Source organism: Crinia signifera, chromosome 1 (genome assembly GCF_055691185.1).
Source record: "Crinia signifera chromosome 1, ASM5569118v1, whole genome shotgun sequence".
In the NCBI taxonomy this organism is placed as follows: Eukaryota; Metazoa; Chordata; class Amphibia; order Anura; family Myobatrachidae; genus Crinia; species Crinia signifera.
This window is the reverse complement of record NC_139217.1, coordinates 362,128,894-362,151,825: the sequence shown is the minus strand read 5'-3', so window position 1 is coordinate 362,151,825 and position 22,932 is coordinate 362,128,894. Positions and strand designations below refer to the sequence as shown.

At 42.4% G+C, this 22,932-nt stretch overlaps 1 protein-coding gene across 9 annotated transcripts in view; it reads left to right on the top strand.

The window, feature by feature from the left end:
• EP400 (E1A binding protein p400) overlaps positions 1-22,932 on the top strand; it is a 111,505-nt gene that overhangs the window by 82,309 nt on the left and 6,264 nt on the right. For 8 of the 9 annotated variants that reach the window (XM_083150087.1, XM_083150081.1, XM_083150076.1 and 5 more), the window contains 18 exons: positions 1,558-1,713; positions 3,080-3,163; positions 5,223-5,354; positions 6,185-6,229; positions 6,344-6,497; positions 7,226-7,467; positions 8,061-8,234; positions 9,231-9,278; positions 12,360-12,496; positions 13,515-13,571; positions 17,105-17,183; positions 18,426-18,638; positions 19,606-19,651; positions 20,931-21,040; positions 21,335-21,533; positions 21,708-21,862; positions 22,001-22,243; positions 22,624-22,789. In XM_083150087.1, the coding sequence (XP_083006213.1) occupies positions 1,558-1,713; positions 3,080-3,163; positions 5,223-5,354; positions 6,185-6,229; positions 6,344-6,497; positions 7,226-7,467; positions 8,061-8,234; positions 9,231-9,278; positions 12,360-12,496; positions 13,515-13,571; positions 17,105-17,183; positions 18,426-18,638; positions 19,606-19,651; positions 20,931-21,040; positions 21,335-21,533; positions 21,708-21,862; positions 22,001-22,243; positions 22,624-22,789 (2,440 nt within the window). The remainder of the gene's footprint in view (positions 1-1,557; positions 1,714-3,079; positions 3,164-5,222; positions 5,355-6,184; positions 6,230-6,343; positions 6,498-7,225; positions 7,468-8,060; positions 8,235-9,230; positions 9,279-12,359; positions 12,497-13,514; positions 13,572-17,104; positions 17,184-18,425; positions 18,639-19,605; positions 19,652-20,930; positions 21,041-21,334; positions 21,534-21,707; positions 21,863-22,000; positions 22,244-22,623; positions 22,790-22,932) is intronic. The other variant, XM_083150067.1, reaches the window with a different exon arrangement.

The following is a 22,932-nucleotide window of genomic DNA, read 5'->3' as shown; positions in this document are numbered from 1 at the left end:
TTATGCAAATTCGACCTTAAGTCATGTCGACCTTGGCCCATGTCGACCTTAAGTCAGGTCGACCTTCCTGCAAGTCGACCTAGTGGGGTCGACCTAATGACTGTAGACCTAGAATCATTCTGACGAATGATCCCAACCCGTTCAAAGATGGTTTTAATCAGTAGTGCCCTTAACGGTTCTGTCATAAGGGTCCATGCTATTTCTGTTGTTTTTATGCATTGTGATACTGTATGTCATTGGAAAGCTTATGAGTTTCTGAAGATAACACAATAAACAGATTCCCTTAAGTGGACCATTAAAACATTTTCACTTTACAAAACTTTTGACAAACTGAAATTAATAAACGACTCATTGGCAGAATCGGACACTATAGATATCGTTGTGAAATCCATGTGAGATCCATCCCACTCAGTTATTTTTTCTTTTGATTGTTTACTTATTCATTGAGGGTTTTCGGGAACTTCTGTTCCTGCCGCAGCAGCTCTTGCCCTGCTGTGGTTGGCAAGGGTAGGTGGATAGCTGAAGACTTCCTCTGGCTGCGTGTAGTTTTAATGGCACTCGCACAGGTGCCATTAAAACCAGGTGTCTTAGTTTTGCCTGTATGGGGACAGGGTGGGCAGCTGACAGCCTTGCCCGCTTGCACCTGCCGCCTGGACATGTGCATAAATGCCCATGTGCAGACGACAAACATCTCTCCCCCATGCAAACACGCAGGGGAGTGATGGGATTAGAAGCAGGCCCTTGGTCTGGCTGCTGCAGCAGCTTCTGCCCTGTTGTGGTTGGGAAGGTGAATAGTTGGAGACTTGCTGTGCCTTCTGCAGCAGCTTCTGCTCTACTATGATTAGGTAGGGTTGGTGGGTTTTGGTATATTAGGTCGACATTCACTAGGTTGACACCCAATGGTTGACAGTGGGTAGGTCAACAATTATGAATAGTTGACATACCCATTGGCGACATGATCTAATGGTCGACACAAGCTTTAGGTTGACCATGGTTTTTGTCCCGAATGTCCACACAATCAACATGGACCGCATCCCCTCACATGATTCGCTGCGCTCGCCATGCTTTGGGCACGGTGCCTTGCTACGCTTGGCACACTATTTTATTCTCCCACCACAAATTAATGGATGGTAGGGCATGAAATAGCGCCTGTCGACACGTCTGCCTAAAAAAATTGTGTCAACCTTTTCAAGGTCGACATTCCCATGGTCAACCTAAAGCTCATATTGACATTTAAACCATGTCGAACATGGGTGTCGACTATTCATAGTTGTCGACCTACTCACTGTCGATCATTGGGTGTAGACCTAGTGAATGTAGACCGAGACAGGGTCGACCTGGGGTCCGGATACCGGGTAGGTGGATAGTTGGAGATCTACTCTAGCTGCAGCATAAGCTTTTTCCCTGGTGTAGTTGATAAGTGAAGGTGGAACAAGAATTGCATAAGCATAAACTTTTGCCTGTGTGTAAGACAGGCCTTAAGACTAGTCGCTTATATTGGATGCTATTGGATTCCCAAAAATAATTTGCAAATATTGTTGTATTTAAACTATAAAGGCTCTGAAGAGCATCGAACTTGGAGCTGAAATGGATGTGGATTTGCCTGAGCCTGAGAAAAAAGGAGACCAAGAGAAAAAGGTGAAGGCAGCAGATGGGTGCTCCGGCAATGGTGATGGCTTGGGACTGAAAGAATTGGCTGCAGTGGTAGAACAGGTAAATCTGGATTTTTATAAATGACTTAATTCAATTACTGATATATTAAGTACACAGTTTTAATGCTCAGCGGAAATGTAGCATATAAGGACAATTAACCCAAGTCACCAGTACCAAAAGGCGCACAAGAGCGAGGTACATGAGAGGCAGCAGAGTCTCTTGCTGTATGATAAATAGTAGATTAGCACTGTGTAATGGGAGATACAGCTAGCCTTAGGTGGGAAATCCAGAAGATGTACCAGAAATAGGGATATCTGGTTTTATATGGATTGCCTTAAAAAAAGTGAAAGTATTCCCGAAAAAACACAGAGGTTCAGTGAAATCTGTGTTTTTTCAGTCACCACAGCCCCGTTTTCACTGGAAAACAGGGCTGCTTTCGGGGATTTTTCTTCACCTACCTGAGGCAGGCAAAACAAAATCCATGATAGGCAGTGGCACAGCCGGCTTTACGGAGCTAATAACATAGTCCCAGCCGAGCCGATTGTAATAGAATATCCCTGTAGGTAGGGATGGACAGAAAAGCCCTCATGTGATGAAAACGTTCAATTCAATTGTAACTAATCATCACATCAAAAGAATTTGATGGAAAAGCTATTCATATGATTTGCACATAAGGAAAAAATTCTATTTACACCTGCATCCCGTCATCAATCCTGAGGTTCAACAATTGAATTCAGCTGTATGTAAACATCGTATGGCCATGGAATCAACACCATTTAATTGTGATTATCATTAGAAAGCTTCCATCAAATGTTAGAACACTAACATCAGAAGGAAAACATAGATGGTTACAAACCATCAGAATGTAATGTCCATCCCTAGGGTTATTGGGGGGAGAGTTACTGAATGCTCCATCCCTGACTGGGACTACTGGAAACTGTCTGCTAAATGGCATCCCTTTTGCAGCCCATCCCTGGTGGTTTATCAGTGGCAGAGAAGTGCCCTGCCACAAGGACTGGCAGAGGGTGTCCTTCTGCCGGTAGTATGTGCAGCTCACATCGCTGGGTCTTCAGGGGCCTCCTCACCCGAGATAAAATCACCCTCCACTGGTGGAGGGTGATGGAGCTTGAAGAGGCAGCACTGTGCAAAATAATGAAACAAAAAGACCGTACCTGCAGCCAGCCCGAAAAGAAAAAGTGCCCTTCTTCCTTGAGCACTAAGGAAATACTGTGTATTGTGTATAGGGGAGGAGGAACATGTTTTATTCTTGAAGAAATAAACTTCTTAATGCCCAGACTCCAGTGTCCAGTATACCTACAGTCCCAGCACCCACCACTGGATGAAAGAAAAATCCTATCATATAGCAATTTGCTGATTGCTTTGGAAAGTTTTTGAAAATGTCACTCACTTCTGCTTTTTTTTTTAGCTTACCCCCATTGAAAAGTATGCATTAAACTACCTGGAGGAATTCTATACATCCACTACTGAGGAGAAATTGAAGGATACAGAGGTAAGAATCGTTTTTTTATTGTTCTACTTCCGTTTTTATAATTCTAGGTTAGAGATATCTGACACCAGGATCTATAGAGATTAGTTGTCTTACTGCACAAATAGAAAACTGAATTCCTCTCAAGAAGATGGTTGTAATACTTACCTTCCAAGTCACCCCTGCTTGCAGCTAACTGTGGCCCTAATTCAGACAGGATCGCAAAGTTATTTTTGGTACTTGTTTCCTAGCACGGCCACAACGATTTAGATCGTTGTGGTCGTAAGATAAAAAATCGGATCGATCGCATCGCATGCGATTTGGTCGCATGCGATGCGACCGATCCGACCGACCGATTTTTCACCCGATTTTTTTTTTTTTCACCCCATTTTTTTCAATTGCCCCCCCAAATGTTACTAAGTGGGCTAGACCCCACGATAGACGTCAACCCGAAGCGTGGCGAGCGCAGCGAGCCCGCGAGGGGCGGCGGTGCGCGTCCTCCGACCTTTTCATTCCCCTACTATCCACGTCGGCGTGGAGTTGAGAATATATAGTGTGGCGAGCGCAGCGAGCCACCGAGCCCGAAGCGTGGCGAGCGCAGCGAGCCCCGCGAGGGGACGCGTATAACTTCACAGGTATACGCGTCCCCTCGCGGGGCTCGCTGCGCTCGCCACGCTTCGGGCTCGGTGGCTCGCTGCGCTCGCCACACTATATATTCTCAACTCCACGCCGACGTGGATAGTAGGGGAATGAAAAGGTCGGAGGACGCGTACCGCCGCCCCTCGCGGGCTCGCTGCGCTCGCCACGCTTCGGGTTGACGTCTATCGTGGGGTCATGGCGGGCACATAAAAAATGTGAAATGGGTCATATTGGCCAATTTCACCTTTTTTATCATTTTTCCCTATGTGAGATGGACTTAATCAAGTCCATCTCATCTTGTGCCATTATAATGGCACAAGACCAACGCGATCCTCCCGATTTCAATGTTAAAAGATTTTTTAACATTGAAGTCTATGGAAAAATCGGGTGAATCGGTCGGTCGCATCGCGGCCGATTTTAATTGGTCGCGACCGACCGATTGACCCGATTTCTGTCATTCAAAGGGAAAAAATTGTAAAAAATCGGCCACATCGTGAGGATCGTGTCCCTTAATTAAGAGCCACGATCACTCACGATTGTGGCCGTTCTAGGAAACAAGTACCTTATTTTTTTCTCTATTTGGACAAAACCACGCTGCACTGCAGGTGGGGCAGATGTAACATGTGCAGAGAGAGTTAAGGGCCCCATACATCAGCAATTAATTGTGACAATTTTCAGATATGGAGATGATTGCCACAATTAATTTTAGATGTGTGGGCTCCCCCTTTTGGCAATCCCAATCACAATCGCCAATCGATTGCTTAATCAGGTTTTTAAACATGTTTAATAATCTGGTATTATCTGCAGATCTTTTTTAGATGTGTGGGCATTCCCAATTCGTTTTCTTCATCTATTTACATTATGAACAGCTGAAATGACAATCGATTGGGGCAATTTCCAGATATGAAGATGCAATCTTTAGATGGAAAAATCTGCAGATCACTGAAAAAATCTGTAATGTGTGGGCAAAGTCGGATAGATTGTAAAATCCATTTATCTGGCCAAAATATCCCAATATCTGAAAATCCATAAATTGTGATTGCTGATGTATGGGGCCCATTAGATTTGGCTGTTATTTGTTTCTGTGCAGGGTAAATACTGGCTGCTGTATTTTTAGACTGCAATTTATATTTCAGTCTGAACACACCTCACTCAAAGTTCAATATCTCTGCACATGTTAAATTTACCCCACCTGCAGTGCAGATGGTTTTGTCCATCAGATAAAAAATGTGCTTTACGATCAAGTCTGAATTAGACCCTATGTTCATTCTCTCTCTCTCTCTCTCTCTCTCTATCATTGTATTGTGGTGCATATAACATAATTAAATGTATTTGAGGGCAGATATCCTTTAAACCCCACTAGAACTAAACTGGCACACTCACACACTAATGGGGAAAAAATAGTATTGTTTCCTTTTTAATCTGACATCTATATGATCTACAGGATCTTAAAACGGCAAAGAAAACGTGGGAGGTTCAACACCTAAAAGATAAAAAGGAGTGGGAAGAGAAAATTGCTTGGGAAGAAGCTGAGGAAGAACTTTTGACCTACACAAGAGAAGATGTGTGTAATAAGGTAGGTTGGATTCTCCATGGAAGAAGTCTCTAAAAGAGCAATGTCATACTTGTTTCTTCCCTGGAGCCATGTTAGGGAAAATTAAAAAAAAATGTACCTGCCAAATTCCCGCACAGGGTTTGCTACCAAGAGGTGTGGCCAAAACTGGAAAGGGGTCACAACCTTTCTGTTTGTTAGATTTCAGGCCAATCTAATTAAAAGCCTGCTCATGCCCCTTTATATGCCTCATAACACATTATATGCCAGAGCCTCCTTGTGCTCTTATTTCTACCCATTGCTCCTCCTTGCCTTTATTTCTGTAGAGACCATTACCATTATTTCTGTCTGTAGAGAACATTACCATTATTTCTGACCAAAGCCCATTCTGCCCAATTTCTGCTTACAGTCTCCTTTTACTTTCAGCTTTAGCGGTCTTTCTGAGGGGGACTAGGCTCAAATTCAATCACACTTGACTCCATAGTCGGCACCCAAGGCCAGACAGAACATTCCAAGAAGGCAGCCCTGGGGCAGGCTGTTCAAATGTCCTAGCCGGTGATGCATTGGTAGTGATGTCACCGGCGGTGCCCTTTCATGGCCTTTCATGAACTCTGATCATCCCAAATTAGCAAGGGGAAGGGCATTGCATTCATTGAGGTTTCTAGTGTGGCGCTTTGTGGTGGGCCTTTTGGGGTGGTTTGGGGGTGTCCTGCACTCTAAACTTGATCCCCTAGAATGTTAAGGACTTACCCAATATAAGTTTATCAGTACATGGTGGGTAAGCTGTACCTGGTGGGTAAGCTGACAATGCAAAAATACGTGACCGAATATTGCACTTGAATTTTTTCTTCCAGGAATTTGTCTATGAGAGTCCAGATGGGCAGACAGAAGTTATGCCAGTAAGTATGGAGTAGTAATGCACAAAGACATACATGAATATATTTGATATATTGGTGCTATGCACTGACCAAATTTCTATACTGTAACATACATCTTTATTTTTTTTTGCTCAGATCTGGACACCACCTACTCCCCCACAAGATGAGAATGACATTTATATTGACTCTGTGATGTGTCTAATGTATGATACCAACCCCATCCCTGAATCTAAACTGCCCCCAGTTTATGTAAGAAAGGAACATAAGAGACACAAAACAGATGCTGCAGGTGAGATATATGTCAATTGATTTTATCAACTGCTGTTTTGGAATCATCGGGTTTATGCCATTATTGTCTTGTATATTTGTAGCACATGTTCATAATTGTACAAAAGCAGAATATAAATGATGTACATATACAAACTGATACTAAAGGTAGCGCAAGCTTACTGTACATGCTATAAATAAAGGCAGATGACATAGAAAGTGAGTAGTGGCACTTAGCCTTGCAAAGCTGGACTACTGTAGGTAATGGTTGGAAGTTTTCTATAGTGGCAGAAAGTAAACCTGTCCGGATGCTAAGGTTGGAGAAAGACATTTTTTTAGAGATCAGTTTTGATGGGACGTTTGAAGGAAGAAAAATAGGGGAGCCAAGAGTTTATTTAGACATTGACTCAAAGATGGCTCCATAGATGTGCAGGGCACAGATAAAGGTCATGAGAGTAGAGAAAAACAATAGCTTGTGGCTAGAATTGAGGGGGGTTCGTTTAGAACTTGCATATAAATGTTCCAGTTCTCTATTGAGGTAAGTACTGTAGTTGTGCATCAGTTATTTCCACGACAATGAGAATTAAATCTTGCTCAATTGTTGTCCGTTTTTTGAACATTACAATTATTTGACATTTTGATCTTCTCACTCATTAACTTCACTTTCACTTTTTGGCATTTTCATGTTCTCTGATTTATGTTTAACAGTAAAAAATATGGGCGTTACTAAAACGTGCATGATATGTTTAGCTACAGGTCGAAAGAAGAAACAAAGGCATGGGGAATCTGTCATTCCTCCACGCTCATTATTTGATAGAGCTGCCCCAGGCATGCTGAAAGTGAAGAGAGAAGGCAAAGAACAGAAGAAGAACATACTTTTGAAACAGCAAACCCAGTTCGCCAAACCACTGCCAACCCTGGTGAAGCCGGCGACTGACTCTGGTCCTGACAACCCAGAGTGGTTGATTAGTGAAGATTGGGCTCTGTTGCAGGTGCAAACATGTTCTTTAGTGTAAATAACCATATTCTCCTTTTGGAATAATGTAATGTGAATCCCTCGCAGAAGTGATAAATAGATAGGAAGTAAATCTAGAACAAAGGAGATTTGGAAAGTGACCAGAATATGCTTGTGATACTGTACACCCAGTGAAGGCAACACTCAGAATCCCCTCAAGCATTCTATACTCATATGCACATTGAATTGAGTGCCAAGCCTTATTTAGTCATTGTGTTCAACATTCAACATGACCTAACTCTGTCTGTGGGAAAAGAATGGTATTGCCATCTGTCTTCTTTATTTGTCATTTCCATAGACTAGAACATGGCTACAGTATATTAATATAAATGAAGAAGTAGTCAATGTTTTAACATTAAATAGAAAATTCTTAATACAGCATAGTGTGTATGTAATTAAATTGCCATGAAGACGGGCCTACTGAGGAGCATCCTGACAAAGAATGTGATCATCAGCAGCTATGACTAAAAGTTTTAAAACTATAATAAATGCTAATCAGTCTTGTTTAACATGTACTGCCATAGCCATTTTGCTATAAACATTGCTGTCTTTGGCATTGTGCTTACACAGGCCGTCAAGCATCTCTTGGAGCTACCACTAAACCTAACAGTGGTGTCACCGGCTCACACTCCCAATTGGGATCTCGTCAGTGATGTGGTGAATTCTTGTAGTCGAATCTATCGCTCCTCTAAACAATGCCGCACTCGCTATGAAAATGTCATTATTCCAAGGGAGGAAGGAAAGGTGAGCAGTGGACATGTTGTAATGATGCTTTAGATGTATTTGATATAGGGGGCCTGATTCTGGGTAATGAATGTGAATGCATTTCTGGATATGTGAATTGTTGTGCACTGAACATTCACTCAACTCAGAATGAATTAATGCAGAAGAGACTGACATTCGTATGTGTGAGAATCGCTCCTAAGTACACAAAGAAGTATATGCAGCCAGTAAAGCATGCACAGCATTCACTCTCTTCCTATAGTCAGAACTAAAGGAGAGTTTGATCACTGAGGATCTGTGTTAGAGGTGGGCTGCTCAGTACTGTGGAGAATGTCCACTTCCTGTTTGGGTACATTTGTCTATGATGCCAGTGCGCTCGACATCTACTGGTATATAACTAGTCCTTCTGCAGTCTGGGTATTAATAGTCTTGCTATAACAAATTTGTGACTAGAACAATGTATAATGTTTAATTTAATGATGGCAATGTATTTGACTAATCCAATCAATGATGAGGCTAAACGCAGAAAATAATAGACGTTGATTTAACCTTTTGAGGCCAAGTGAATTTGTCAAAATAGGTCTGAAAATTGGCAAACAAAATTTTTTTTTTTCATCATAATAACCTGTAATGTTTACCTTATATAAGAAATATAATGTTTTTTTTTCTACACAACATTTTTATTTAAATTTATATAACAAGTGAGCGACACTGGCACTTTTAGCAGATATTTTGCACATCTCTTACAAAGATGTTGGCACTTAAAGGATTAATTGTATACAGTGTATATATAAAAACACTACAGTGTAGCAAATGGAAAAACTGGCGGGGGGGGGGGGGGGGAATGATTAAAGCAGGGATACATTATAAGGGCTGTAAAAGTGGTGAAGTCCCTAGAGTCAAGCCCAGTATATGAGAAAGAAATGTAAGGAAGTTGTAAAAGTCGACAACCAGTATTATAAACTATATTGTGTAGCCCAAGATTTAATTTGGATTTTAATATTTTCCTTTTCAAAGCTCATGTTTGAAGCAAACCCAAAAAAGAAGACAAAGAGTTTATACAAGGTTTGTGAGGTTTTTTTTTTTTATAATAACTTTTTAAGTTTGTGTTAAGGAATTGTAATAATTGTAATGCAAAATATATTAAATCTACTTCATACATGCTGTAAACACTGTTCAAATCCTGTCATCACAACATATCATGTCTTCTTAATCCAGTTTACCTGTAGACACCCGGCAATCCCTACAGTACTGAATAATGATAAATTGCAATCATTTTCCAATTATGGTTCATACACAATGTTCAAGGATTAAATTATAAACACCACTATGTAACACAAAATGTAATTTCTGTAAAAAAAAAAATATTGTCTGTTATTACATTTTATTCAATTATATCAGTATTAAAGAATGTACTAATTTTGCAGCACATTTTGTGTAACAATATTATGTTATATTGAGATACAGTATTAGACTACAAAAATGGGCAGAAAACAATAGCCAGGTAAATCTTTGAGCTGGCAATCTGCTAAACACTCAGCTAAACATGGTCCGTACACTGGGGCAGACGTATTAAGCACTAATGGTGTGTACACATGGGGCGATATGATTGCTGGCGATATATTGCTAGCAATATATCGCCAGCAATCATATCGCTCACTGTCTCCTTTTCATCAGCGATGAAAAGGAGACACTGCTACAATCACGGGGCGGGGGACTGCTACAGTCACGGGGCGGGGGGGGGGGAGAGACCCGACAGGAGGGAGGGAGCAGCGTCACAGGGCGGGGGGGGGGACCCGAAGGGAGGAGTGAGGGGGCAGCAGCAGCAGTTGCTGCTGCCACTTGGAAGGGGGGAGGGACGCGAAGGGAGGACGGAGGGAGCCCTTCTGACGCTGATCTCCCCAGCGCTGACCTCCTGCACAGCGCCAGGGTAAGCCGCTGGTTGCAGGAGCATGCTCCTGCGACCAGCTTTCATTAGGTAGTACACACGCCAGCAGCACTCCAAATCACTGGCAACATGGTCGCTCAGCGACCATATTGCCAGCAATTTCAGCCAATATCGCCCCTGTGTGTAGATAAAGTCAAAGGAGATAACGCACCAGCCAATCAGCTGTGTTTGAAATATGACAGTTGGGAGTTGATTGGCTGGGGAATTATCTCCTTCCACTTTATCTCCCGTTTATCTCTTCGTTAGGCTTAATACATCTGCCCCAATGGGAGCTGTCAGTTTCTGCATAATTTTATGAAAAACCGGCTTGGTAAATAGATCCTTTAATACTTGAAGCCAGTTTTGTAAATAATTTCTTGTGCCCCAAAATTTATGACTGTACACTTCATTATGGGCAGCTTTGGGACACCCACATTGTTACTCCGTCGCTGATGGTTGTCAGGGACTTTTTTTTTTTTTACCAAAAACTGAAGTTCCCATGCAGACAATAGGTTATAGAAGGAGAAAGTTTGAGATTTTGGAGGTAAATTTAAGGGGACAAGTTCCTGTCATACTGTAGTACTCTATACCCTATAAACTGCAAGAAGAGAACTTAACATACAGATGATTCCTCATACATTTTTTCTGCAGTTGCACCAAAGAGACACTCTTGGCATGCCAGGTCCTGTGAGACTCTGCTGGCATTGAGCATTGGGTTTATTTGCCAAAAATGCAAGGTACTTGTGTATTTTGGCGGCGCCCATCGCATCGCATTGCATACCATAAGGCATACAATGGTATGCGATGCAACGCGATATCGCGCGATGCTGTACAATGTCATACAATTTTAAAATTGTATGACATTGTACATGGCATACAATGCCATACAATGCGATGCGACGCGATTAAACATTGTATAAGCACCCTAATGGGTGCTTACAATGTGAAATGCACCCCCACGCCACCCCCTCCACTATAAACGTGAACCCGAAGCGTGGCGAGCCGCGGCGGTACGCGTCCTCCGACCTTTTCATACCCCCACTATCCACGTCGGCATGGAGTTGAGAATAGAAAGTGTGGCGAGCGCAGAGAGCCACCGAGTCTGAAGCGTGGCGAGCGGACGCGGATACCTGTGAAGCCCGCGAGGGGACTCCGATACCTGTGAAGGTATCCGCGTCCCCTTGCGGGGCTCGCCACGCTTCGGGCTCGGTGGCTCGCTGCGCTCGCCACACTTTCTATACTCAACTCCACGCCGACGTGGATAGTGGGGGTATGAAAAGGTCGGAGGACGCGTACCGCCGCCCCGCGCGGGCTCGCTGCGCTCGCCACGCTTCGGGTTCACGTTTATAGTGGGGGGGGGGGGGGGGGGGGGGTGGGGGTGGCGTGGGGGTGCATTTCACATTGTAAGCACCCATTAGGGTGCTTATACAATGTTTAATCGTGTCGCATCGCATTGTATGGCATTGTATGCCATGTACAATGTCATACAATTTTAAAATTGTATGACATTGTACAGCATCGCGCGATACATTTCACATTGTAAGCACCCATTAGGGTGCTTAAAAGCACCCTTTATGGTGCTTATACGATCTTTCATCGCATAGGGGGCAAAAATCGCGTCGCATCGTATCACATGCCATCCGATGCATGCCATGCGATGCGACGCGATATAAACATCGCGCGATGCACATCGGGGGTGCCGCTATAATAAACAAGTACCAAATGCAAAGTCACAACCCGATGCAACTAAGACACAGCAGGAGAATGTGCTGATTCATTTGATAGTAGTCACTTGTATATGTACAGTATCTAAATCTATATAGGAAATGCTACTGTACAATGCAGCGTCCATTGGTTATTTTTGTTGTACTACGTATGCATACTCAGTCACACAGATATATAAGTGTGGTGAATCAAATTTATCAGCACAATCTCTCCATGCACCCTAGTCACATCCTGTTGTAAATAAAATACATTTTTAGGGAAAATAAAAAGATGCCTGACGCTAGAGGACCTGTCACCGCATCTAATTCTGCATGGCATATTGAGGCTACATGTATGTGGACACATCTGTAAGTACAAAAAACTCCATTATTAAGTAGAAGTAGTGTCATCACTATATGATGCTAAATGGTACGAGTTTTTGTTCCTTGTGCACTAAAGTATTGTATGTTTCCCGCTAACATATATTTCTCACTAATGGGACTTTTCATCTTCAGACTAAGAACAGCCGGCCTCTGCGGACCAGTCAGATCTATGCTCAGGATGAAGGAGTGACGCACACACAGCTCTATACAAATCGCTTTGAGCTGATGAAAATGACAGCAGGCAAGAGGAGCCCTCCTATAAAGCCACTGTAAGGACTCCTCTTATGAAACTCTATAAAGCAGGCCAATGTTCCCACTAAACCACAGGTTCTCAAAGTTGGTACTCAGGACCCCACACAGTGCATGTTTTGCAGGTCACCAGACAGGTGCACTAATTACTGAATGACACATATTAAAAGATCCACAGGTGGAGCTAATTATTTCACATGATTCTGTGAGGAGAACATGTGCTGTGTGGGTCCTGAGGACTGACTTTGAAAACCTAACTTTGTTTTGTTGGATTTTGTATACAGCACTAGTTCTAAATATAGGGTTATAAACTAACAAATCACATATTTATTTTGAAATGTAACTGCATTACAGTTTTAACATGACATGACTTTATATCAAATAAGTATATCAGAATTAATAAAGACTATCTAAAGGCCCCCATACACTAAGCAATACACATGCCATTTGGCAATTGCAGCAATCAATCACAGGAATAGTGAATGACAGCAGGATTGATGCGATATGAGGTCCCATATGCATTGCACTGGAGCCTGCGAGTCACACCGGCTGCACAAGCAATCTCTTGGATTGCTTCCATCCTTGGCTGGGATCGCATGTGATATTTCGCATGGTCCTGGGTTGCTCAAGGAGGGATTGCCTTAATGTATACCCACCTTTACAAATATGGGTTCATCTAGGGTTCATCTTTTTGTTGGGTGGCAATCAACCTACCAGTATATTTTTGTATTGTGGGAGGAACCCACGCAAGAATGGGGGGGGGGGGGGGATACAAACTCCACACAGTTATGGCCATGGTGGGATTTGAACCCATAACCTCAGTGCTGTGAGGCAGTGATGCTAACCATTATATACCATCCAAGCTGCCTTGTATGCCTACATATATTAATATTACTGCTAGTGTTGCTCTTTAGAATAATTCCGTATGCCCTATTTCATAATGACAAACAGGAAGACATTGTGCATACTACATATGTCATCTAGGTGCTTATACTTTATTATGTTTTGTAATGTATGTTTAATCAATGTGTTTTTCAGCTTGGGAATGAACCCATTTCAGAAGAATCCAAAGCACGCCTCTGTGCTTGCAGAAAGGTAATCCACAAACACAGTTTCCTGCCTGATGCTACTGTTCTGTGTCTCCACTTTTTTCTAGAAGCTTTTCATGCTATTTCCTGCCACCTGTCAGTGAGCTTTGGGCTACCTATAATATTGGCATAGTCAGTGGTGATAAATATGGGTAGGGCTACATTTAATGGACATGCTGGTAACCCTCCTGAGAGCTCTTATAGCTTTCTTTTTGTTTAAAAGTAATTACCTGTCAAATACCACCATTTATTACATTTCAGTGGTAATTTCACCACTAAGGCTATTGCATACTTCCTAACTTTCTTAATTATCAAATTGGGACCTGCTGCGTCAAAGGTGCCCTCGGCCAGGAAAGGGGGTGCGGCCAATGGGACGTGACCTCAAGAAGAGGGGGGTGGTTCCTAACATTTTCGGCTGGGCAGCCCCTGGCTCCCTCCGTGCACTCCCTCCTCCCTGCACGGAAGAGCTGCCATGCGCAAGTGCTCGGCATCTCTTCAAAGTATCAGAATCCGCTTTATTTGCCATGTGTTCTTGCGTATACTAGGAATTCAATTTGGATTGCTGTGCAACAGCCGATAAGGTAACAGTAAAACAGTGACAGTACAGATATACATAACACATACAGGTATAGGTATAGGTACAGGTTGTGGTAACACTCCACATGACCTTTCATGGTCGCAAAATAAAATAATACATTTTGGCAATTCTTATGGCTTCATGTTGGCCTTGACAGGCCTGGTATGTAAACCTTCTTTTAATTGTCAGTTGCCCCACATTGTCAACTACCTCTTTGCCTAGATCTTCTTAGTCAAGGTCCCTTCTATAGCGACAATCAGCTGAGGCTGACTATTCAAGCAATTGTCATAAAAGACAGGGGTTTCTCCAATGCAGTGGTCAGGACTATGCGCAATGCCTGGAAACGGCAGTGTATTCGGACTTGATTTACCGCATGGTGTGGAAAGCCTATTTCATTTTGTGCAGCCAACATGAGTTTTCTAATCATCTTTAAGAGGAAAATCATGGCCATTCCTGACGTCTAGGGTTTCCTCTGGCAGGTGTTAAATATTCAGCCTCCCTCCATACCTCCTATGGTGCTTTTGGATTTCGTCTTTGTGCCACAAACTCTACAGGAGTCTTTCTTTAAGCAGTTGGACTTGGTAGACATGTGGTTCTTGACGTGGATGATGGTTTTCTTACTTGCCGTATCTTCAACTAGGAGGGTCTTGGAATTATTGGCTTTGTCACATAGACCCCATTCCTTATCTTTCACAGGACCGTGTGGTGGGTCTATGCCTGAATTTGACACTTCACACAAAGTGGTCTCTAGTTACCAAATTAAGAGATTGTGGTTCCTGTTCTTGATGATGGGAGTTGGGGGAGTCAGAACCTTCCTGACATTCCTTGGATTTTGTGCGTGCACTCCAGATCTATGATTGTGTCAAAGTATTCCCTCACTAGGTGGATCACGGATGTTATTTTCCATGCCTGTACAGGGTAGCCCAAAAGTATATATTGGGCTGAAGAACATCACATTCAATATTTTCTGTCTTATTTTTAGTCTCGAAGGTGCTTGAAATATCCTCCATCAACATTGCAGCATTCCTGCAACCTGTCCTTTCTACTGTGACACAGTAACACACAAATCTCGGTTAGCACCAATGTTAACAAAGGCTCGCCACATAATGCCCACTTTTTCTGCACTTTCAGTCTTCCAATACTGCTTTAGAATCCACATACTTTGTTCACTCAGGTTTGCTGCCTTATTCCAGCAATAAAAAAGTATACCTACTTTTGGGCTAGACTGTATTTTTACTGGGAACATGTCCCTGATTGTGCAAAGGCACATTCTACAAAGTTGGTGGAGACCTAATGGCCAGCTGGGCGCACAGCTTTGTATAGTCGGATCCTGGAATTGAACACAAAAATTTACATATTAAGTTATGTAAATTTGACAACTTTTTTTCTTGCCTTGCAGTTCTGGTCTTAGCATGATGTCTTCCACATAGGAGCACCCCCATAATTTGTGACAGCTCTGATATGTCCCTATTGTATCCAGTGTCTTCCATGCAAGAAACTAAAAAAAGGGATTATTGTACATACTGGTTATATCCTTTACTCAATTTCCATGGGGGACACCTTTCCTGGAGCTTCCAGCGGTTAACAGGGGCTTGTTTGCTTGCATCTATTGTTCTTGTGTGCCTCCTTCTCGTTCTACTTGCTTATTCCAATCTGGAAGAGGCATCACTGCATCTTCCGATTTTTTAGCACCGACTACCAGTTTGGGGCACTTCCTTTTTGTCTGGCCATAGTCCCACGGTTCTTCAGCAAGAGCATGCCTATCATGAAGGCACATTTGAGGTCCAGTGGAGTGACAATCCTTCCCTATGTAGGCAATATCCTCATCTAGGTGAACTGCAGTCCAGCCATATCCTGTTACAGTGCATTATCTTCCTGGGTCTCCTTTTCCACACCTGTGGCCAAATGTAATAGGCAGCCAAACTCAGAGGTTTTTTTTAAAGGTGCAGTCATTTACAAGGCAAAATCTTGCCTTGTAAACTATTGCCCCTTTAAAAACCTCCACACGGCCGCCGAACCTGGAGGCTATTTCATTTTTCCACTGGTGTCACAAGGTGTTCCTGCTGGAGGAATTGTGCATCCTGCTGTCCTATTTGCATTATATTGTACATCCTGCTGTCCACCAAATAGGTGTAATTTTCCTTGCTACCACTTACCGACATTCCAAATGCAACTTCAACTTGTAGTGGTGAGGTGTTATAGTGAATTTCACTACGCTGCTGCACTACATTTGACTCTAACATAACTGCTGTCCTTTAAGTGGGCTTGCCAATTGTTTGCTGATTTTTGAAAACTACTAGTGGATAAATAATGTATATTTTGTGCTACAGTACAAAGTGGAAATAGCACTGATATTAACTACATTTATTATATACATATATTGTATTTACACTATGAATTGTAGGAATATGTACTGATTTATTATTACAATAAAACTACACTAGGGTGCTAGGATTTTTCCCTACTACTTGAACATAATGTAAGGCCACTTTCCCTCAGTAATTGTCTGACGGGTATCAGCCCTGGGAGCCTGGTAGTTTCCATGGCACAGATATTATTGTGCACCACCATGTTTGGACACTGATTGTATGTTTCTGTATGCCGGAAGGAAAAATGCTACCTCAGCACCACACTGCTGGCATTGAAAAAGTACATTTCAGTTGTGACCCATTAGGCTGGTTAGAGAATGAATTAAGGATAATACACAATTCCTGTTATTTGTCAAATGTGTTCCATTTGCAGGATCCAAACCAATCTCATCCACTGTGCCTTCCTATGTATGAAGAAGAAAAAAATTGATAACTGTTTAATAATGGCTGTCCTCTAGAAGTGTGCTTCAAAATGGATCAGCTAGATCTGCTGTGTTGTCTGTGAAATTGTTCATGCTGTTTTGGAATTGTTTTGATTTACTTATAAAGGTTTTATAATTTTTTTTGTTTTTAATGTTTTTTTATTCTTCCCAGTGGAATTAACTACGAGAAACCACTACCACCTATCCAAGTGGCTTCTTTGCGTGCGGAACGCATTGCCAAAGAGAAGAAGGTATTTTCTTCTCAATACATTTTTGAGAATAACTTTGCATTGAAAATGTTATTCCACAGCTTGTCATATAAAATGATGACGTTCAGAATGTCGACATTCATTATGTTAACAGCATAATGTCTGCATGCTTTCATTGTCAGTATTCAGGATATTGATTTGTCAACAATGCAATTTTAGTGATAACCTGACCCTAAACCTAACCTTCCCCCTAACCCTAAATTCATTTGTCAACATTTTAGCTGTAGACAATTTACAATGTTGACATTATGATACAAAGAAGGGTTTTTGAATCGGCACAGACTCAGAGAATTGATTCAGAACATCTCACAGAAAAATTGATCTATTAACCAATATGTTGGACTACTTCTCAACCATTTTTATAGTCATGAATTGCTGGTGCGCCCAACACATTCAGTATTGTGAATGAAGAAGGGGGGGTTTGTTTGCGAAGGGCAAACAGAAAGACAAAGACATTTGTCTTTCTGTTTGCCCTTCGCAAACAACCCCCCCCTTCAAGGTTGACATTATGCCTGTGATTTCCTTCAGTGCTGATATTCAGGTTATGTGAATGTGATATCAACATTTCGAATGTTGACATTCTGAACCAGGCCTGACCACCCTTGGCCCAGCACGCACTGTCAAAATTGTATTATAAGGGATGCTAAAACTCTGGCAGGGCATGCTGGGATGTGTATTTTCACAACAGCTGGAGAGCCACAGGTTGGCCAGACCTGTTCTGAATGTCAACATGATAACTGCATACCATTCTGCAGCCTTCTCAGTTAGTAAATACCTGTTCACTGCATATGAATATATTGTACTTAGGGCGGCATCCAATTGCCGTTTGGTTTGTCCTGCACGATAGACTTTGTGGACCTCACCCAATTTTGGATCACTGTGGGTATACACACTTCCGATACCTTCAGTATAATTAATTAAGGACTAATTAAGCTATTTGTACACTTGATTGATTAATTAGTCATGGGGGAGGGGCCCTTGCTCTGGAGGTGTAAGAAATCACTGTGTCTCATTTTCTCTTTTGTATTTGAATAGGAAAATCCCTGCAAACAATTGAATAAGCCCCTTAGTATGTTATTCCTGTGCACTTGACCTTTGTTTATAAAGTTGGATACACAGCTAGTTGGAAGAATTTAAGATTTCTCAAATGGTCATTTATGGTCACTGGTGATTAGAAAATAGCATCCTATTACATTGCAGTAATATTGTATAAATGTATTTTAGGCATTGGTAGAACAACACCACAGGGCCCAGCAACAGTCAGGTCCACAAACTCCACAGCAGCCACTGCAAAATGGGCAGCAATCATCAACACCAGCTGTCCAGCCTGCTCAGGCCCAGCCTCAACAACAAGCGGCTCAGCAACAGGTAGTCCAGCAGTCGCAGGCAGTAGTTGCCAGTCCAACTGGCACCAGTGTACCAACCACTGCAGTGCTGGTAAGGGATGCATATTATTTAATTTCTAGTGTTTTCCAAACATTTAAATGTGTTTTCAGTATATATGTTTTTCCCATGTTCCGTTCCTTGCTCTGACTGAAGATTAGTGGTGTTTGTATCTTTTCTTTAGAATATGTTCCCTGTGGCTGTACACTGTGATAACACAGTTGGTAGTACTGTCCCACCTGCACTCTATGCCTCTTATTTCTTCCACAGAAGGATTACTCTGCCCCTGTCTTCTAATTTGTAAGTGCTGTTGGCCAGTTAGCAGCCAGCAGCATGGTATCCAACTCTTGCTAAGTGACTAGGGGCCAGATGTATCAAGCTTCAAAAAGTGATAAAGTGGAGAGTCATAAACAACCAGCCAATCAGCTCCTATCTGCCATGTTACGGGCTGGGTTTGAAAAATAACAGGTAGGCGCTGATTGGCTGGTTGTTAATAACGCTCCACTTTATCACTTTTTGAAGCTTGATACATCTGGCCCTAGGACACTCGGGTAGCGTTAGCATTGAATCTCCTTGCTTTATCCTTTACTCTTTCTCTTTAAAAGAAAAAGTCAAAAATCTTATACTCCCAAACTACATGCTCTTAAGTTTTCGGCTTTAGGGATAGTATGCGGCCAAGATGTTGGTCCAGATTCTTTATTTCCTGACTGATCTCTCACAGTATCATTAAGGACAAAACTACTAAAAATATACTTGTAAATTCCCTCAATGTGTTATAATGATATATTTTATGCTGGATTCACAATGTTGAATTGGCTATGCGTATCTGCTTTCATATAGTGTGTTTTGTAAAACAGGCATTCACATACTAACAAAAATCAGTGTGTTTCTTGCCAAGGTGTATATCTGCAGAACATTTGTACTGTTCCTAACATTTATTTTCATTTATTGCTCATTATCTTCCATATAAATTGTATTTAAACTTTGAAACTGAAATATAACATGCTATGTGTTCATATAGGCTGGAACCATCAAGACAGCAGCGACAGGAGCAAGTATCCAAGCTGGTACGTTACTTCAGTGTATACCAAAGTGCTGCTACTGCAGAAAGTTCTGAAATATTGTGTCTGTGCTTGCTGTTTCTCTGCATTAGCAATCCGACATATATATAAGATTAATCATAACTACAACATTGCTCCTAAGGGCTACAGCCACTTTGCAAATGATGAAGTGAGTACAGTATGTGAAGGTGGCATGTCTTTTCTGTGCAATGTACCCGGTGACATATGGATCATTGGGGCAGATGTATTAAGCCTGGTGAAGAGATAAAGTAGAAGGTGTTAATGCACCAGCCAATCAGCTGTGTTTAAAAAATAACGGTGAAGCAGTGTACACATCCTCAAAATCACCTAGAAGGTCAAGTAGAATCCCCTGTGTGTACACAGCTGGCGATAGTGATGCAAAATAGACAGTGCAGGCAGGAATATTTTAACTAGACGCTGTCTGTACTGTGTATTTGGCCTCGGCTGGGAAAGGCAGGATGTAGTTAGCCGTCTAATCTCTGACGGCTAACTACATCTTCATTAGTCACATGTGTAAACCCCTTTAGGAGTTGATTGGCGGGTGCATTATCACCTTCCACATTATCTTTTCACCAGGCTTAATACATCAGCCCCATTGAATCTCAGAATCACAGTGCCTTCACCACTTACAGTACTATTATACAACAGATCCAGGAAAGTTATAGATACATCCCTAGTGTAGTGATCCTTACCCTGCTCACCAGCATGAATGGGTGAGGTGGGCAGCCATAAGGATGTCACAGCTATGAATGTGTATGCAGCAACTATGCAGAAATATATAAATGCTGAGCCGCCCACCGGACGCTTTGCGAATGCTAGCAGTTGCGTACAAAGACGCAGCATCCACAGCAGATCACTGATTTATCATATTCCTAAGTAGCCTTATAATCGTGCAGCATAACTGCAGGGAGTGAGATGCCAGAGCAGTAGCAGGCTGAGACACGCCCCCACAATGCTCATGGTACACTTGCATTGTTTGCCGACTTTCCCCGTAATCCAAAATGATCCCTGACTGTCAATCAATTGCAAATAAATCATCTCTCTTACATAATTGTACAACTGCATAAGAATTGTGTTTGCGTGCATCTCATTCAGGCCTGAGGTTGATACGTCACCATGCATTTTGTAAGCAACAGACATGCATCCATCCTGATTGCAGCATTTGTCACTTGAATGCGAAGGCCTGTGGTGAACAAGCCTGTTCTCTCAGTGTGAACTGCAGATGTCCTTCTTCATTCACTAATACGCAGTATCCTATTTACAGCTGCTGTCAGCGGGAACGTCATTGTAAACACTGTTGCTGGCGTCTCTTCTGCCACTTTTCAGCCTATCAATAAGAGGTTGGCATCCCCTGTCATACCGGGGACACTTACTGTAAGTAAACAAATATATTCTCAGAATTGCAACCGGACAATATAATGTCGGTAGATAAGTAATTCAAATGAATAAATGAGGAATTGACTGAATTTGGGTTTTGGAGCTCCCTGTGATCTTCAAATTGATGTAAAACAAGTCTACCGATATAAAATCATAGTACAGGGAAATGTACTTGGAACTCCGATGAGAGTGTTATTAGGAAATATGAAAGCTGTAGGGAACCTCTGCCAATAGATTTGTACATGTGAGAACTGAATCTCAGTCTAACAGCGGCATATATTTTCCTGTTAGTCTCCCGGTGGGGCTCCGCAGGTTGTCCACACACAGCAGAGAGCTGTAGCAACTTCAGCCGCTCCTGCAGAAATGGTTACTATAGCAACAAACCAGGGGGTGCGAGCCGTGACACCAGTGACGGGCGGAACTGTGGTATGCAGCAGCATTACACCTGTCCAGACACAGACCAGGTCCATAGTTACACAGGTGACAACAGGTATTGAATGTATTTAATTTATCTCACTAGTTGCATTTCATCTCCATGTGCATCACACTGTGCTCACCGCTGATTTCTGATCTTTGGATTGAATACCTTCTTGGGAGGTTTTATTATTATAATCTGCTCATCCATTCTCTCTGTATCTTTTTTTTTTTTCCCCCACCTTCACAGCGGCAACTGCTGGGGTTCAACTTGCCAATAAAAGCATAACCCCAGCCCAATTCCAACTTCTTCGGCAACAGCAAGCTGCCCAGGTGCAGGTTCCTCAGATACAATCACAGGCACAATCCCCCGGACAGATAAAAGCGGTTGGAAAACTATCCCAGGTAATTTACCTAGCATTGGGGCTCTTCTTATCACCCTTGGATTTATATCTTGTTAAAGCTTAATACATCTGCCCCATTGTGTTATGAGTTTACAATGACTATCGGTGGTTACTCCTTAACTGCAACATTGTTGATTAGGAACAGCTACTGAAATTGCAGAAGCAGAAAATGCAGCTATCGCAACAGACAACTCAGACTGTGGCTCAACAACAGCAGCAGCCTCAACAGGGAGGAGCACAGCCCGCAGCAGTTCAGGGTCAGCAACAGGCGCAGCAGGCACAACCACAGCAACAGGCTCAGCAGCTTACTGCAGTCTCTGCACCAAGAGCTGGAGCTGTCCTCACTGGAGCAACTGTTGCTAATCTACAGGTGGCTCGGCTGGTAGGTGATGATAGTAAATAATGCAGGCGATTATCTAATATGATATTGTATAGTTGTACTTCTGTGTACTAGGTACTTGGGTTCATTCTAAGCTCTGTTCCCATCTCACCCAACACCAATCATAGCAGCTGGCTAGGACTTTGTCGTGTAATACTATTACCATGCATCTGCACACCGCTGGCACTTCTGCGGGTCTCACTAAAGGGGATGAAAGGCTGTGTGATGTTGCCCTGTTAAAAAAATTTTTCTTTAAAACAACCTGAGCACTTTTGCATCTCGGGGTTGTCCAGTTTAAGAAATGGTTTGCTGTAAACTGAAGCTTTCCCATTGTCTGTAAACCTTGTGAAATGACACTGTTCGATGTATTTGAATTTCTTTAGCTTCAGGCTCAGGGTCAAATCCAGGCACAGCCAGGACAAACCGCACAGGTGGCACTAGCAAAGCCTCCAGTAGTCTCTGCCGTTGTGTCTTCTACCAGTGTTACCACCCTTCCTGTGACAGTAGCTGGAATCAGCGTTGCTATTGGCCAGCCTCAGAAAGCTGCAGGTATACTATTTCATGATTTTGTCTTGTGCGTATGTCTCCTCATGTATCAGATTCTCAGTCACAGTGATGTGCAAAGTGGCATGAATATGCAGAGATTAGTGTACGCATAACTATTCTTGCTTGGAAGGCAGAAAACAATTATA